The following is an 18,578-nucleotide window of genomic DNA, read 5'->3' on the forward strand; positions in this document are numbered from 1 at the left end:
TGAACGTATGCCTTGACTAGGTTTAATTCTTCACTATTCTTCTTTCACTTGGTGACACCTCAATGACTTTTGCAGCCACATGAAAACTTTAAAAACAGGCCTGACCTTGGTCATGTCTCTATCCATCTTCACCACCTTCTCCATGTTGGCTCCAGTTCCAAGGCGGAACGGCCGGCCTTCTGAGCTGCTGCAGGCCACCAGGGAGGAAAAGCACAGGTGTCAGAGAGACTGCATGGATGGTTTGGCACACATGAAGTTAAAAGATCTCAGGAGGTATTACGATGAGACTTACCTGAGCAGTGGCTGTAGAACCTCATGAGAGGACTGGTCCTCCCGCTTGTGGATAAAGATGGACAGTTTGCCATCCACAGCCTCGCCCTCCTCCCCAGCGTCCTTATCCGACTTCAGGGTTCCCTTGGGGCTAGAGCGGCTCAGGCTGGTGTCTGGTTCTGAGGAGCTGGGGGACAGCAGGGTCTGGCAGCCTGTTGAGGGACACGGTGTTAGAGACAGCAGTCTAACAGAGGCCAGATATCTCATGACCAAAATGACCAAAATGTCCTACCTGGTACTACGTAGTCAGCCAGCTTGGCCAGCAGCAGAGCGGCGATGCGCGAGGCGGGGTCGGTGGCGTCCTGCTGCTCAGCATCTAGGGTGTTGATGGAGTAGCTCCAGGCGGGCAGCGCCACGTTGCCACAGTCCTCTACACTCATCAGGGGCAGGGCAGCGCGGCACAGCTGCAGGATGATCAGCACCAGCTTGGGAGACGGCCGCTGGTCCAGCAGCAGAGACAGGAGCTTGGACACACAGGCTGGCTGGCTCAGGATAGCCTTCCCTATGTGGCTCCTGGAGGAACGCCAGACAATCATAGAAAATTAGAAGGCGACAACGGTCATTTCACAAACACAGAACACAAGAAGACTGGCAGTGATGTGTATTTGACCTGTTGTTTGCTAGTGGTTACCTGGACAGGTCGTTGAGCAGGCTGAGGACGTCCTGCAGAGCATCGTTCCCTGCTGCCTGGTTCCCACAGCACTCTGTGGCTCTGACCAGGTGGTTGGTCAGCAGGCTGGACACCTGCCGGGCCAGACCTGAGTGCACCGCATCTGTTGAACCACCTTAAGAGAGGGGGAGAGGGATTTCTGCAGTAGTAAGAATTATCGCACACTGTACTCTCTGTAGAAAACACAGATGTGAGGTTGCATCCTAAAGTCTGATTATCTATATTCAAAGGTCATGAAAATACCCATCTTTCCTCTGGTTTCTGAATTATTGGCCTAAAATCTACTTTTGCCAAGCTTGCCTAACTTTAACCTCCAACTATTTTTCTGTGTTTTGTCCTCACTTTGTTAGTTGACCCTGAAGACATGAAGACAGCCTTTCATACCTTCCTCTTTAGCTAAAAAGCACAGCACACCAAGACATTGGAAACGTCTGGGTGAAAATTATTCTCATATGTTCTGCTTCAGCGTTGAGGTTCTCTTCATTTCTTGGAGTGGGCTACCCATTTCACAAGCTGTTAAACTCCCCCCCCCCAAAAAAACGATCTTGCATACCTTCCACCTTCTCCCACTCGATGCAGCGGTTGGCAAGCACCTGGAAGGCAGCCCAGGCCATGGTGGCCACCTTCTGCTTCTTGGTCTGCTTCTCATTGGAGCTGCAGTCCCTCTGGCCACTCAGGCTGCACAGGCGGTCCATGAGCTGGACCAGACCACTGCGCACCAGGCACTGCTCCTCACTCCTACAGGAACACATGGGCAGACGTGTGGTGGTTTAGAGAATGGCAATTCTAGGAAGTCAGGCATTTTTAGGTGCCAGGAGAATGAGGTGAATTGTTTGTTCCTGATAACAAACAAAGCCGTTTTCCAAGAGTAACACAAGGATTTCGGAAGATAGAGAATAATTTTCTTGCCTAGTATAGGGGATGGTGCAGAGCATGCCAATACTGTTGGAACAAGCGATGGGGAAGCGGGCACATAGTGACACTACAGACGTCATAGTCTCCCCAAAGGCCTCCTGCACCTGCTCCACCATTCCCCCACAGGTCAGCTCCTCGATCCTGCACAGAGGACACAGATACATTTAGAAAATTGAATTTCTCCTGCATTATACACTAAAATACATTTGGATATTGGACAGGGCTTTCAGAATATTTTTTAACTTATGTACAACGGGCCCTCATTCATAGTGGTCACTAACGGATTACAATCATCTCCATTTACAGTAGGGCGAAGCACGAAGGTCACAGTCTCTCACTATTTATTATAGCACTAGAACCATTAGCCGAAGCTATTAGGCTGCATCAGTCAAAGGGGTTACTATGGGAGGTTGGGAGAATAAACAACTGTTTTATGCAGACAATATATTACGATTAATGTCAGTCCCGCCAACTCTCCATATTTCCTTTACTGGACCTAGTAAATACATTTTCATAGATAAAAGGTAATGCCCCTATCAAAACATTGTCTGAGAAATGACCTCGTCAACTTGGGATTTCAATGGGTCCCTAAAAACCTAAAAGCTAAGAACTGGGATAATATACAATTGTCATTATGGGTTACGATACAAGTTACAAAGATGGTCATGGCTCTTAAACTCAATTCTGTCATCAGCATGCTACCACTGTCCATGCCGGTCTGTACCTGTGGATTTAAAATTATTACTCCGCTTATTTGGGCCGGTAACACAGCCAGGATAAAACTAGTCAGATTACAGGCAAAGACTGAGGAGTGAGGATTAAAGATGCCCAACATGAAATTATATCAAGAAGCCTTTATAACTGCCCAAATAGGCTTTCTTATTTCTTTATTAAGGTGGTCATGGAAGAACTTAATGCCCCATTTGGAGCATCAGCTTATTTGAGTCAACAAAAGGTGGCACTACAGAATGTCCCATACAAAAAACAAAAAAAAATGGAGTCAGATTCATAAGAGGAGAAAAAAAAACGTCACCTTCCTTGACAAACTCTGCTTCGTTATGGAATAACCCTAAATTGAAAATAAGAGGACACATGGTTTTCTGGAAAGATTGGTATAGAAAGGGGATAAAGAACATTGTATGTCTATATCAAGAACCTCTTTTGAACAACTAAGGAACAAGTAGATTTTACAGAAACAAAACTTTTGGCGATATCTCCAGCTTAAGAGATCGTATGTTAAAGGACAGACAGAAAATCAACAAATTCCCTGTACATTCTAATATAAGTGTTAAGATAGAAATCCTCTGCAAATTACCACATACCGCAGAAACTTGTAAGGGCCTAAAGGTTGTATGGGAAAAATACTTTGAAGTTACATTTTGAGAGGAGGAATGGAACAAAAAAGTACAACAGATGCTCCTCCCTGTGAGAGATGCCCAGTCCTAGCTGATTCTTTAATTTCATTCTTTAGAGTCTAAGACATTGGGGAAGGGAAAGGTGAAGAATGGCAAATGGAATTGTTTTAAGATCGTCATAATATGGGATCATTTAGCTATTTGATTTTGAGGACCCCTTTAGGTATATATTTTAGGGGGATCAAATATAGGTTTTGGCCTTCACTACGAAAGCCCATAGAAACGCATTGAATAACAAATTCATACATGGCAAAAAAAGACAGTAAAACACAATAATAAAAAGGTTGAAGTGACTGTCCTAAATCTACGAGATTTAGATATACACACACACACAGTTGAAGTCGGAGGTTTACATACACCTTAGCCAAATACATTTCAACTCAGTTTCACAATTCCTGACATTTAATCCTAGTAAAAATTCCCTGTTTTAGGCCAGTTAGGATCACCACTTTATTTTAAGAATGTGAAATTTCAGAATCATAGTAGAGAGAATTATTTAGTTCAGCTGTTATTTCTTTCATCACATTGTCACTGTTGTCTTTAGGCCATTTTGCCACAACATTGGAAGTAAGCTTGGGGTCATTGTCCATTTGGAAGACCCATTTGCTACCAAGCTTTAACTTCCTGACTGATGTCTTGAGATGCTGCTTCAATATATCCACATAATTTTTCTGCCTCGTGATGCCATCTATTTTGTGAAGTGCACCAGTCCTTACTGCAGCAAAGCACCCCCACATCAAGATGCTGCCACCCCGTGCTTCAAGGTTGGGATGGTGTTCTTCGGCTTGCAAGCCTCCCGCTTTTTCCTCCAGACATAAATGGTCATTATGGCCAAATAGTTCTATTTTTGTTTCATCTGACCAGAGGACATTTCTCCAAAAAGTACGATCTCTGTCCCCATGTGCAGTTGCAAACCCTAGTCTGGCTTTTTTATGGCAGTTTTGGAGCAGTGGCTTCTTCCTTGCTGAGCGGCCTTTTAGGTTCTGTATATATATAGGACTCGTTTTACTGTGGATATAGATACTTTTGTAATTGTTTCCTCCAGCAACGTCACAAGGGCCTTTGCTGTTGTTCTGGGATTGATTTGCACTTTTCGCACCAAAGTACATTCATCTCTAGGAGACAGAACATGTCTCCTTCCTGAGCTGTATGACGGCTGCATGGTCCCATGGTGTTTGTACTTGCGTACTATTGTTTGTACAGATGAACGTGGTAACTTCAGGCATTTGGAACTTGCTCCCAAGGATGAACCAAACTTGTGGAGGTCAGACTTTTCTGAGGTCTAGGATGATTTCTTTGAATTTTCCCATGATGTCAAGCAAAGAGGCACTGTGTTTGAAGGTAGGCCTTGAAATACATCCACAGGTACACCTCCAATCGGAAGCTTCTAAAGCCATGACATAATTTTCTGGAATTTTCCAAGCTGTTTAAAGGCACAGTCAACTTAGTGTATGTAAACATCTGACCCACTGGAATTGTGATATAATCTGTCTGTAAACAATTTTTGGAAAAATTACTTGTGTCATGAGGAAGGAAAAGTATGTGCATGTAAACTTCTGACCCACTGGGAATGTGATGAAAGAAATAAAAGCTGAAATAAATCATTCTCTCTACTATTATTCTGACATTTCACATTCTTAAAATAAAGTGATGATCCTAACTGACCTAAGACAGGGAATTTTTACTAGGATTAAATGTCAGGAATTGTGAAAAACTGAGTTTAAATGTAGGTTTATGTAAACTTCCGACTTCAACTGTATATTAATGTCTGTCAAGTTATTGTTTAGTGTTAAATATAATTCAATCGCATTGTTATATTGTGAAAGGAAACAATAATTATAATTGTAAAATAAATTCTCCCAAATGTAAACATACCATGAAGATATATTAATGGTAGGTTTGTGTGCGAGTGTGTGTCCATGCCTTACCTGGGCCCTCCCTGCAGCACCATGGTAACAGGTCCCACCAGGTGAGTGACCCCACCTACCCTGACTGCGGCAGTGAGCAGCTCCCTCATGTGAACGAGGGCCTGCTTCCTCGTGCTGCCCCGCCTCCACCGTGTCTGAGCTGCAGACAGGAAACTGCTGCTGGACACCTGGAGGAGGCAGAACTAGGGTAAAATATGAATAGACTCAACTTCTCTAATTGTTTGGCACCAAAAACACATAATTCAACGTGCGGTGACTGTGGCGGACGGCTGCACTTACAGACTGGTCGGGCAAGGTCCCTATGAAAGCAAAGAGCTGCCCCAGCAGCACACTGTACGTTGGCTTGTCCCGGCTGTCCTCCATGGCTAGAGACTGCAGCAGGGTGAAGGAGCTGCTGCGGTGACTGGTGGGGTGGTGTCGCCTCCTGCAATAGAGGAGAATAACGTAAAGGGGTGAGTACTCTCTCCATCCATCATCAACTTAGTGTTGTTATTCTTGTGATACACTTTCTCTGTATCAAAGAGATTTTTGTGGACAGTGAACCTTTGGCTGCTGTGTGGGAACTCCAGGTCCTGGTTGGCGATCATCTCCAGGTCAGAGGGCGCAGACATGCTGCGAAGGAAGACTGGCTGCTTCACCCCGGGAACCACCGTCTTAGTGTCTGACACAGACTTACAGGCTGCCACACAACAACAAAAAGACAGAATCAGTCACCTCTATTTTATCATACTACATCCAGGCAGCCAAAGTAAATCAGGAGAGGGGTACAGAGACGCAGGTGTAAGCTAGGGAGGTAGTTATGTAAGGAAGTGTAAGCTGAGGGGTACCTGGCGTGCCAGCAGGCGTGGTGTTCAGGCTCCTGCAGTGAGGAGCGATGGTGACGTGGAGCAGCAGCTCTGTGCGGTTCATCAGGCTCTTCACCAGGGCTTTGGTTTTGGCCAGCGGCACACCACTCTTCAGGTGGACGGAGTTCACCTCCTGGAAGAACTTCTCCCTGTGGACAAACGTAGACCACAAACCAGAAGACAACGCGGAGGAAGAGATGTTACCTCAGCAGTCTTAACATCGGCATTGTCACGTGGCTCTTCTCCAATGTCTTACCTCAGTGTGAGGACAACATTTTCCAAATCACCCCAGTCCAGTGGCACCTCCTTTAGTGAACACAGCAATTCTAGTTCCTTCATTTTGTTCTGGGGAAACAAAAACTAATTATATTTGCTGAACAGTGTACAACTTTATGAGAATCGGAGGTGAAGGGATGTGTACCTCAAAGAAGTGATAGTCGTGGAAGAAAGGAGCATTGTTCTCCAGCTTTCCCTGCTGAGCTTCCTCCACCTCGTTCTGCCACTTCTGCTCCAGCTCTGCTACACTCTGATGGATGGCAACAAACAAAGTTCTACACACACACAAACGGAGAGGGAAAAGCAGACTATAATAGCCACTTGTGTACCTGCAGCTGGCGCTCCATGGCGTTGATCTTCTTGAAAGTCTCGGCCATGATCTTACAGAGCAGGTCGTACTCCTCAGCGTGCTCCTCGCGGTACTGGAAGTTGACGAGCGACTGGAGAGCATCCACCAGCGTCAGGTGCTTTATCACACACGACACTATGACCTCCTCCATAACGTCTGGCCTGATCACCTCCCTGACACGGGCAAGTCAGAGAGAAAAGGGGGAGAGGATGGGCAGTAATGACTGTTTAAAATAGAATTGGAATGGCAGTTGAATATGTGGTATATATGGTCACTTCTTACTTGATGCTGGGACGAAACTGTGGTCGCCCCCTGCCGGACACCTCTCGTAGCCGGCTCATGATGCCTGGAGGCAGGCGGATGCGGGGTAGGTCAAAGTAGGCCCCAGGCATGAGGCCCGGGGGAGGGATGAGCACGTCAGAGGGGTAGGTGAACTCCCGGTCCTCCTCGATGGTGAGGGGTAGCGGAGAGGGACTGGGGGTTAGGGCTGGAGAGATGGCACCATTAGCTTCCACCTGCCATTGGCACCTGGAGGAAATGGATAGCATTTAGTCTCGGCTGTCCTGGTAACCGCTCTCTGCCACGGTGTCACCAGTGTTATTTTACTAAGGTGTTACTATTTAGTTGGTTATAGCTGTATATGACTGTGCTGCGACATTGCAGTGCATTCGTGCCATCTATAGTGTGTGCTCTGTATCATTCGCCATATAAGCCGAGTCACCTTTGGAGCAGCTTGGAGCAGAGCAGGTCATGGCAGGCGTCCTCCTCTCGGGTTACTTCAGGTCCGTTGTAGAGGATGCGGAGCATGGAGCAGGCCAGTACAGACAGACCCAACGCCAGGTCTGCCAGGAAGGGGAGACCCCCAGAGACATCCTCTGATGATTCCTGTAGCGGGAAAACAGAGACAGATCTACGTAACAATGTCTGGGTGTGTATGTCAAACATGGCAGCAACATACTGTATTCACAACAGTGCAGTGATCTAACTCCACAGCTGTGTGTACCTGCGCTCGGACAGTGCAGTGATCTAACTCCACAGCTGTGTGTACCTGCGCTCGGACAGTGCAGTGATCTAACTCCACAGCTGTGTGTACCTGCGCTTGGACAGTGCAGTGATCTAACTCCACAGCTGTGTGTACCTGCGCTCGGACAGTGCAGCGATCTAACTCCACAGCTGTGTGTACCTGCGCTCGGACAGTGCAGTGATCTAACTCCACAGCTGTGTGTACCTGCGCTCGGACAGTGCAGGAAAACCCCCACATCGCTTTGTCTGGGGTGTTGTGCTCGCGCCCACTCCTCATCTCAAAGGAGAACGTCACTGTGTCCCCCTCCACCTTGACCAGGTCTTTGGGCCAACCTGTCCCTAGGACACTGCGACTGCCATAGCCCAGAGTGTTGCCTCCATACTCGGTCACCTTGCGACTGTTAGTGTTGGGCCCGGCATACATCACCAACTGGAACACCAGCGAGAAAAGACCAAGTCAATATCTTCCTCATAGAGCTTTGCAATGATAAACTAGATTAGACATGTTATGACATATCTTTAACATGGAAATGTGATGTGGGGTGGAGAGGTGCAGGGATTGGTCACCTTGTCGTAGTCGTACTGTGAGGAGCAGCGGGAGTCGAAGCGCAGGTAGAGGCAGCGTGCCCCTGGGATGTGTACCGTCTCTTTGAACTTATAGTTGTCTCGCACTGGGTGGACCGTCTCCACCGTCTTCCCAGCAGCCCATGGGGCAGGGATCTTCAGGCCTGTCAGGAAGCCTGGCTCCTCCCGCTCATCTAGGATTCTAAAGCTGGAGTAGGACAGAGGAAGTCAGTCAGTCATCAGAGACAGAAACACAAACACACTTGGAAAACCAGGCTTAAGGTCCTGATAAATCTTGCCTACAGAGGACCGTGTGTACTCTTACCGGTCATCATCAGCAGCAGGTGCCTTTTGGCCCAGCGGCCCTCCTACCAGTGGAATGCTGTCAGTGAAGAGAGGAGACTGGGTCTTCAACAGCAGAGCAGTCTGGGAAATAACCAGGAGAAACCCATATTATAAATATATATGCTAATTCTCCTTCCAAACTATCATCAACTTTCAATTAACAAGCACAACACGTCTACCCATCATCCACCACAGAAAGCAGAGACGACAGACAGACGTTCTAAACTAGAGAAGAATATCTACATTGAGGTGAGACGGGGGTGTTTGTTTGAGAGCCCCCACCTGGCTGGTGTAGAGGACGAGCTGCACTAGCTGGGGCATGAGAGCGTCAGCCAGATTGAGTGTCTGCAGGTTGGGGTGCATCAGAGAGGTGAGCAGCACCGGCAGCAGGTGGCCCAGCATGGTGGCCTTGGTCATCTGCTCCAGACCCTTCAGCCTGCGGACCGGAAGGAGAGAGGAAGAGGTGGGACGAGGAGGAGAGAGAAGTGGGATAAGAGGTATGTGGAAGAGAGTTCGAGGCAGACAGAGGGAAATGCATAGAAAGGGATTCATATGCATACAAGGGGAACATGCAGATACACAGACAAAAGGTCAAGAGAGTTAGGGGTAGGCACACAACACGTAAAATGACAGGTTGACAGGTAACAGGAAAAGCAATGGTAGAGGGGTGAGGGTCACCTGGTCTCTCGGTCAGTGATGTCACTGTTGATGAGAGTGGCGGTCACCTGCTGCAGGGTCTCCAGCACCTCGTCACAGCCCATCAGGATCTTGGTGGCCAGCGACAGGATGCTTGTCTGCAACTCCTGGGAGCCACACACAGAGAAAAGGCAACGCTTCCGTAACAGTGCTAACTTTATTCTAACAGGAAAACGACCACACAACTAAACTTGTTTACAATCAACACTATAACAAAAGTTAAACAAAAACAAGTTTAGGTGTTTGTAATAAAAAAAAAAGGGCTTACTGTTGAACATGCTAAATACGGAGGCTATGCTGTCATGATTTAATATCCTTGCTCTATTGCTGCAGAAACTGAGGCACAAGACAGACACACAGAGAGAGACACACACACAGAAAGAGAGAGAGAGAAAGAGAGAGAGACAGAACGAGAGAGACACAGAACGAGAGAGAGAGGGAGACACAGAAAAACAGACAGAAAAAAAAAGAGAAAAAAGAGACAGAAAAGAGAGAGATGCAGAAAAGAGAGACGCAGAAAAAAAAGAGAGAGATGCGGAAAAGAGAGAGACGCGGAAAAAAAGAGAGATGCGGAAAAAAAGAGAGAGAGAGAGAGACGGAAAAGAGAGACGCAGAAAAGAGAGAGACGTGGAAAAAAGAGAGACGCAGAAAAGAGAGAGACGCAGAAAAAAGAGAGAGACGCGGAAAAAAAGAGACGCAGAAAAAAAAGCGACGCAGAAAGACAGAAAAAAAAGACAGAAAAAAAAGCGACGCAGAAAAAAAAGCGACGCAGAAAAAAGACAAAAAGACACAAAAAAGAGAGAGCGAGACACAGAAAGAGAGAGCGAGAGAGACACAGAAAGAGAGAGAAACAGAAAAAAGAGACAGAAAAAAAGAGAGAGTGAGTGAGAGAGACAGAGAGAGCGAGCGAGAGACAGAGAGAGAGAAACGCAGAAAAAGACAGAAAAAAAGAGACAAAAATACACAAAAAAGAGAGCGAGAGACAGAAAAAGAGAGCGAGAGAGACACAGAAAGAGAGAAACACAGAAAAAAGAGAGACAGAAAAAAAGAGAGAGTGAGCGAGAGAGACAGAGAGAGCGAGAGACAGAGAGAGCGAGAGACAGAGAGAGCGAGAGACAGAGAGAGCGAGAGACACAGAGCGAGACATTAAAAAAGAGACAGACAGAAGAAAAAAAAAAGACAGAGACAGACAGAGAGAGAAAAAAAAGAGAGAGAGAGAGAGATACAGAGAGAGAGACAGAGACAGAGAGAGAGAGACAGAGAGAGACAGAGAGAGAAAAAAGACAGAGACAGAAATAAAGAGAGAGAGAGAGAGAGAGAGAGAGAAGTGAGAGAGACAGAGAGAGCGAGCTGAGAGACAGAGAGAAGAGAAACGCAGAAAAAGACAGAAAAAAAGAGACAAAAAGACACAAAAAGAGAGCGAGAGACAGAAAAAGAGAGAGAGAGAGAGAAACACAGAAAAAAAGAGAGACAGAAAAAAAAGAGAGACAGAAAAAAAGAGAGAGTGAGCGAGAGAGACAGAGAGAGAGAGAAGCGAGAGACAGAAAAAAAGAGACAGAAAAAAAAAGAGAGAGTGAGTGAGAGAGACAGAGAGAGAAAAGCGAGAGACAGAGAGAGAGAAACGCAGAAAAAGACAGAAAAAAAGAGACAAAAAGACACAAAAGAGAGAGCGAGAGACAGAAAAAGAGAGCGAGAGAGACACAGAAAGAGAGAAACACAGAAAAAAGAGAGACAGAAAAAAAGAGAGACAGAAAAAAAGAGAGTGAGCGAGAGAGACAGAGAGAGCGAGAGAGAGAGACAGAGAGAGCGAGAGACAGAGAGAGCGAGAGACACAGAGCGAGACATTAAAAAAGAGACAGACAGAGAGAAAAAAAAGAGACAGACAGAGAAAAAAAAAGAGAGAGAGAGATACAGAGAGAGAGACAGAGAGAGACAGAGAGAGAAAAAAAGACAGACAGAAATAAGAGAGAGGGAGAGAGAGAGAGAGACAGAGACACACAGAGACAGAGAGACAGAAGGCTAGAGGTCATGATCAGATGAGCTTCTGCATTTTTCAGCATTTTCTTAAAAAAAGATAGATTTAGATAAACTTGGATTTTTTTTGTCAGGAACATATACAGGATGCTACCCTCTACACCATAACCTTCACTCCAAATCAAAACTCAAAACCTACAACCTGATTTGGGATGGAATTACAGAATCACCTGGAAGGTTTTCAACTACCAAGGATTATTATTCTATACAGCAAATTCTCTGGAAAACAACAGAAACCTGAAAACACCATCCAACCTGGAACTGAGTAAGTAATGTTTAGAAAAGAGAGACGCAGAAAAAAAAGAGAGAGATGCGGAAAAGAGAGAGACGCGGAAAAAAAAGAGAGATGCGGAAAAAAGAGAGATGCGGAAAAGAGAGACGCAGAAAAAAAAAGAGAGAGATGCGGAAAAAGAGAGAGACGCGGAAAAAAAAAGAGAGATGCGGAAAAAAAAGCCTGCAGAGAAAAGAGACGCGAAAAGAGAGAGACGTGGAAAAAAAGAGAGAGACGTGGATGAAAAAAGAGAGACGCGGAAAAAAACGCGGAAAGGAGACGTGGGAAAAGAGACGCAGAAAAAAAGAGAGAGCCTGGAAAAAAGAGAGAGCAGAAAAGAGAGACGGTGGAAAAAGAGAGACGCAGAAAAAGAGAGAGACGCAGAAAAAGAGAGAGAGACGCAGAAAAAAAAGAGAAAAAAGACGCAGAAAGACAGAAAAAAAGACAGAAAAAAAAAAGCGACGCAGAAAAAAGACAAAAAGACACAAAAAAGATTCAGTCGAGACACAGAGAGAGCGAGAGAGACAGAGAGAGAAACAGAAAAAAGAGACAGAAAAAAAGAGAGTGAGTGAGAGAGACAGAGAGCGAGCGAGAGACAGAGAGAGAGAAACGCAGAAAAAGACAGAAAAAAAGAGACAAAAAGACAAAAAAGAGAGCGAGAGACAGAAAAAGAGAGCGAGAGAGACACAGAAAGAGAGAAACACAGAAAAAAGAGACAGAAAAAAAGAGAGTGAGCGAGAGAGACAGAGAGAGCGAGAGAGAGAGAGAGAGAGAGAGCGAGAGACAGAGAGAGCGAGAGACACAGAGCGAGACATTAAAAAAGAGACAGACAGAGAGAAAAAAAAGAGAGACAGAGAAAAAAAAAGAGAGACAGAGAGAGATACAGAGAGAGAGACAGAGACAGAGAGAGAGAGACAGAGAGAGACAGAGAGAGAAAAAAAGACAGAGACAGAAATAAGAGAGAGGGAGAGAGAGAGAGAGACAGAGACACACAGAGACAGAGAGACAGAAGGCTAGAGGTCATGATCAGATGAGCTTCTGCATTTTTCAGCATTTTCTTAAAAAAAGATAAACTTGGATTTTTTTGTCAGGAACATATACAGGATGCTACCCTCTACACCATAACCTTCACTCCAAATCAAAACTCAAAACCTACAACCTGATTTGGGATGGAATTACAGAATCACCTGGAAGGTTTTCAACTACCAAGGATTATTATTCTATACAGCAAATTCTCTGGAAAACAACAGAAACCTGAAAACACCATCCAACCTGGAACTGAGTAAGTAATGTTTAGTCTGAAACTATATTTTATTTCCAAAAGCCAAGAAGAAAAATACACTACATTACTTTATAAGGACTGAACGCTAACATAATTCTGCCAAGCTTGATACAGCTTCAATTAGCACTGACGTGTCAAGTGAGAGGTGTCAAAGCCCTTTAGCCCAACAATGGCAGGAGAGTCAAACAGTCTACTCCAACCAAATGGAGAGGCCTTAGAAGCTGCCTCCTGCTGTTCAGATGTAATTAAAATACAGTACCCTGTGTATGTAAAGAATGATAAGGCAAGAAAAGATTACAAAATGAAGCTCTTTATGGAAAATCAAGAGAAACTTTTTGCTGACTATTACAAAAATGGGAACATCAGCAACCTTATCTTCCACACAAACCATCCCCTGGCACGGCACAGTGCTATATTAGCACACTACCCCTTTGTTAAGAGAGGGGGTGTTAACGAGGGGTGGAAACTCAGGATACTTGACAACGAGGACTCTGAGTCCGCTAATATAAATCTCTATAAGTCTGGAACAGTAATGGTACAGTGTAACCCCAAACAGTTTCAGCTGGACTTTCACCGTATCAAAAAATTAGCCCAGCAGGTGAAGCTCTACCTTGAGAAAGATACCCCCACCCCGAGAGAGTCAGACCAGACCTCTTCATTACATAACCCCACAGACGAGCCACCACCAGCAAAAAGTCAACCTCCCAGCACAGAGTACTACCCTCTCATTGAAATGAAGGATACATTTACCCAGCTGGAGGTAAGGCAGGTGGAGCTGGAACAGCAGGTGATTACACTCCAGACAGCACAGACCCAGACAACAGTCCAGCACAACAACACTCTCTTAACCAGACCCGGAGAGCTGGAGGTAGAGAGAGACATATCTGCACTCTGGACTGTGGTGAGACAACTTCAACAGGAGAAAGAGCAGGAGTAGAACAGAGCACTAGAGGAGAGGATCAGATCGCTGGAGGAGAGGTTGAGGGGGATGGCGTGTGACAGAGAACAATCCACTAGAGAGGTGGCCACCCCCCGCAGAGAAGCCAGCAGAACAGCCCACCTCAGCACCCGACAAAAGTCTTGACACCACAGCAGAACAGTCCACACCAGACACTGACCAGAGTCGACATCACAGCAGAACAGACAAATGAAGAACCCCAAGCCCAGCGGCTCTCACCCCCCCGTCAGCCACCCTGATAGCCCTTCTGACAACCCCCCGCACACCCACTGAGGACATACAGAAGACACAGATTGTACTCCTTATGGTCTCAAATGGGAAATATGTACAGTGTGTCTAAACTCTGGTGTCCGAACACCCAGCACGCCCTAGACCTTCTGTCTGAGGACCAACAAGGTTCACCAAGCCACATAATAATACACACAGGCACAAACGACCTGAGAGCACAGCAGGAAAGGGTGGCCACAGCACTGAAGGGAGTGATTGAAAAAGCTTCTTCTACTTTCTCCAAAGAACAAGTGGTTATCTCCACCCTGCCACCAAGAAAAGACTTCCACCCTGCCACAATACAGCGGGTAAACGCAAGTATTTCCCGTGACCGTGCCTCAAAACCAAATGTTTTCCTGGCCCACCACTCCACCCTGGACTTGAACAGCCTCTATGACCAGGTCTACCTCTACAAGGCAGCAGTGCCCACCTTTGCCCGGACTCTAAAGAACATCGCTCTCAAACGTATCCAACACTTCACACAGGAGCAACAGATCAATAGACACCCCGCCCAGAACAGTGAGACACTCTCCCAGACCTGCGGGACCCCCCCCCCTGGACCTACACATAGAGGACCCACGCCAAGAGGACTTGCATCCAGACCACAGCACCCCCAGCCACATCCACACCCCAACCAATCAACACCCCCATGTCAACCATGCCCACAAACTCCATTTAGGCCCCCTCAGATCAGCCCCTCCTGCCCACCCCATGCACCCCACCCCCGCAAAGAGGGCCTCAACATGGAAATCACACTTACACCCAGGCAGTCAGTGGGCAAACAGGCCCAACCCCCACTCTTACACTAGCCTAAGCCAATGTCATGTACCAGATGCTCAGCAGGCTCTGCTCACACTTACTGGCCTGTGGCCAAACCACATGACCAACAACATTGGACACTTTATGGAACAAAAAGCATTCACTGTATCATCCTAGAATATCCCAGGCCTGAGGTCATCTGCCTTTGTCCTAAAGAGCAGGAACCCGGACTTCACCAAAGAAATCGGTAATACAGACATTGTCATCCTGCAAGAAACCTGGTATAGAGGAGACGGACCCACTGGTTGCCCTCTAGGTTACTGAGAGCTGGTAGTCCCATCCACCAAACTACCAGGTGTGAAACAGGGAAGGGACTCAGGGGGTATACTAATTTGGTATAGAGCAGACCTAACTCACTCCATTAAATTAATCAAAACAGGAACATTTTACATTTGGCTAGAAATTCAAAAGGAAATTATCTTAACAGAGAAAAATGTCCTCCTGTGTGCTACCTATATCCCCCCACTAGAATCCCCCTACTTTAATGAAGACAGCTTCTCCATCCCGGAGGGGGAAATCAATCATTTCCAGGTCCAGGGACATGAACTACTCTGTGGCGACCTAAATGCCAGAACCGGACAAGAACCTGACACCCTCATGACACAGGGGGACAAACACCTGCCTGCAGGTGACAGCATTTCCTCCCCCATATGCCCCCCAAGGCACAACTATGACAACATAACCAATAAAAAAGGGTCACAACTCCTGCAGCTCTGTCACACGCTGGGTGTGTGCATAGTCAATGGTAGGCTTCGAGGGGACTCCTATGGTAGGTACACCAAAAGCTAATCTCTTGGCAGTAGTACTGTAGACTACTTTATCACTGACCTCAACCCAGAGTCTCTAAGAGCATTCAGTCAGCCCACTGACACCCCTATCAGACCACAGCAAAATCACAGTCTACTTGAACAGAGCAATACTCAATCATGAGGCATCAAAGCCAAAGGAACTGACTAACATTAAGAAATGCTATAGATGGAAGGAATGCAGTTTGGAAACCTACCAAAAAACAATTAGACAACAACAAATTCAATCCATTTTAGACAATTTCCTGGGTAAAACATTCCACTGTAATAGTGAAGGTGTAAACTTGGCATTAGAAAATCTTAACAGTATATTTGACCTCTCAGCTTCCCTATCAAATCTAAAAATATCAAATAGAAACCCGAAGAAAATGAACAACAATGACAAATGGTTTGATGAAGAATACAAAAATCTAAGAAAGAAATTGAGAGACCTATCCAACCAAAAACAGAGACGCGGAAAACCTGAGTCTACGCCTTCACTATGGTGAATCACTAAAACAATACAGAAATACACTACGGAAAAAGAAGGAACAGCACGTCAGAAATCAGCTCAACGTAATTGAAGAATCCATAGACTAACCACTTCTGGGAAAATTGGAAAACACTAAACAAACACGAAGAATTATCTATCCAAAATGGAGATGTATGGGGTAAACCACTTCTCCAATCTTTTTGGATCTATAACAAAGAATAAAGAGCAAAAATATATACAGGATCAAATACCAATCTTAGAATCAACTATTAAAGACTACCAGAACCCACTGGATTCTCCAATTACCTTGCATGAGCTACAGGTCAAAATAAAAACCCTCCAACCCAAAAAGGCATGTGGTGTTGATGGTATCCTTAATGAAATAATCAAATACATAGACAACTAATTCCAATTGGCTATACTAAAACTCTTTAACATCATCCTTAGTTCTGGCATCTTCCCCAATATTTGGAACCAAGGACTGATCACCCCAATCCACAAAAGTGGAGACAAATTTGACCCCAATAACTACCGCGGGATATGCGACAACAGCAACCTTGGAAAATACTCTGCATTATAATTAACAGCAGACTCATACATTTCCTCAGTGAATACAATGCACTGAGCAAATGTCAAATTGGCTTTTTACCAAATTACCGTACAACAGACCATGTATTCACCCTAATTGACAACCAAACAAACCAAAACAAAGGCAAAGTATTCTCATACTTTGTTGATTTCAAAAAAGCCTTTGACTCAATTTGGCATGAGGGTCTGCTATACAAATTGATGGAAAGTGGTGTTGGGGGTAAAACATACGACATTATAAAATCCATGTACACAAACAACAAACACATTTCTTCCCACAGGGCCGTGGGGTGAGACAGGGATGCAGCTTAAGCCCCACCCTCTTGAACATATATATCAATGAATTGGCACGGGCACTGGAAAAGTCTGCAGCACCCGGCTTCACCCTACTAGAATCTGAAGTTAATGTCTACTGTTTGCTGATGATCTGGTGCGTCTGTCACCAACCAAGGAGGGCCAACAGCAGCACCTAGATATTCTGCACAGATTCTGCCAGACCTGGGCCCTGACAGTAAATCTCAGTAAGACCAAAATAATGGTGTTCCAAAAAAGGTCCAGTCGCCAGGACAACAAATACAAATTCCATCTAGACACCATTGACCTAGAGCACACAAAAAACTATACATATCTTGGCCTAAACATCAGCGCCACAGGTAACTTCCACAAAGCTGTGAACGATCTGAGAGACAAGGCAAGAAGGGCATTCTATGCCATCAAAAGGAACATAAAATTCAACATACCAATTAGGATCTGGCTAAAAAGACTTGAATCAGTCAGAGCCCATTGCCCTTTATGGTTGTGAGGTCTGGTGTCCACTCACCAACCAAGACTTCACAAAATGGGACAAACACCAAATTGAGACTCTGCATGCAGAATTCTGCAAAAAAATTCCTCCATGTACAACGTAGAACACCAAATAATGCACGCAGAGCAGAATTAGGCCGATACCAACTAATTATCAAAATCCAGAAAAGAGACGTTAAATTCTACAACCACCTAAAAGGAAGCGATTCCCAAACCTTCCATAACAAAGCCATCACCTACAGAGAGATAAACCTGGAGAAGAGTCTGGTCCTGGGGCTCTGTTCACAAACACACCCCACAGAGCCCCAGGACAGCAGCACAATTAGACCCAACCAAATCATGAGAAAACAAAAAGATAATTACTTGACACATTGGAAAGAATTAACAAAAAAAACAGAGCAAACTAGAATGCTATTTGGCCCTAAACAGAGAGTACACAGTGGCAGAATACCTGACCACTGTGACTGACCCAAACTTAAGGAAAGCTTTGACTCTGTACAAACTCAGTGAGCATAGCCTTGCTTATTGAGAAAGACCGCCGTAGGCAGACATGGCTCTCAAGAGAAGACAGGCTATGTGCTCACTGCCCACAAAATGAGGTGGAAACTGAGCTGCACTTCCTAACCTGCTGCCCAATGTATGACCATATTAGAGAGACATATTTCACTCAGATTACACAGATCCACAAAGAATATCTACTGGGTGAAATTCCACAGTGTGCCATCACAGCAGCAAGATTTGTGACCTGTTGCCACAAGAAAAGGGCAACCAGTGAAGAACAAACACCATTGTAAAAACAACCCATATTTATTTTCCCTTGTGTACTTTAACCATTTCTACATTGTTACAACACTGTATATAAAATATGACATTTGTAATGTCTTTATTGTTTTGAAACTTCGGTATGTGTAATGTTTACTA

General features: G+C 45.3%; 1 protein-coding gene across 5 annotated transcripts in view; it reads right to left on the reverse strand.

Moving 5' to 3' along the window:
• LOC112233519 (probable E3 ubiquitin-protein ligase HECTD4) overlaps window positions 1-18,578 on the reverse strand; it is a 69,562-nt gene that overhangs the window by 33,101 nt on the left and 17,883 nt on the right. For all 5 annotated transcript variants that reach the window (XR_002950769.2, XM_024401207.2, XM_024401205.2 and 2 more), the window contains exons 18-37: window positions 9,339-9,463; window positions 8,943-9,096; window positions 8,641-8,741; window positions 8,319-8,523; window positions 7,957-8,181; window positions 7,450-7,613; window positions 7,011-7,256; window positions 6,709-6,901; window positions 6,525-6,629; window positions 6,360-6,448; window positions 6,086-6,252; window positions 5,802-5,937; window positions 5,538-5,682; window positions 5,259-5,425; window positions 1,910-2,056; window positions 1,554-1,738; window positions 962-1,115; window positions 563-843; window positions 293-482; window positions 106-187 (exon numbers count right to left, since the gene is read on the reverse strand). Coding sequence is in view for 4 of the 5 variants with exons in the window: in XM_024401207.2 (XP_024256975.1) it covers window positions 106-187; window positions 293-482; window positions 563-843; window positions 962-1,115; window positions 1,554-1,738; window positions 1,910-2,056; window positions 5,259-5,425; window positions 5,538-5,682; window positions 5,802-5,937; window positions 6,086-6,252; window positions 6,360-6,448; window positions 6,525-6,629; window positions 6,709-6,901; window positions 7,011-7,256; window positions 7,450-7,613; window positions 7,957-8,181; window positions 8,319-8,523; window positions 8,641-8,741; window positions 8,943-9,096; window positions 9,339-9,463 (3,261 nt within the window). In the remaining variant the exon portion in view is untranslated. The remainder of the gene's footprint in view (window positions 1-105; window positions 188-292; window positions 483-562; window positions 844-961; window positions 1,116-1,553; window positions 1,739-1,909; window positions 2,057-5,258; window positions 5,426-5,537; window positions 5,683-5,801; window positions 5,938-6,085; window positions 6,253-6,359; window positions 6,449-6,524; window positions 6,630-6,708; window positions 6,902-7,010; window positions 7,257-7,449; window positions 7,614-7,956; window positions 8,182-8,318; window positions 8,524-8,640; window positions 8,742-8,942; window positions 9,097-9,338; window positions 9,464-18,578) is intronic.

Source organism: Oncorhynchus tshawytscha, linkage group LG04 (assembly GCF_018296145.1).
Source record: "Oncorhynchus tshawytscha isolate Ot180627B linkage group LG04, Otsh_v2.0, whole genome shotgun sequence".
In the NCBI taxonomy this organism is placed as follows: Eukaryota; Metazoa; Chordata; class Actinopteri; order Salmoniformes; family Salmonidae; genus Oncorhynchus; species Oncorhynchus tshawytscha.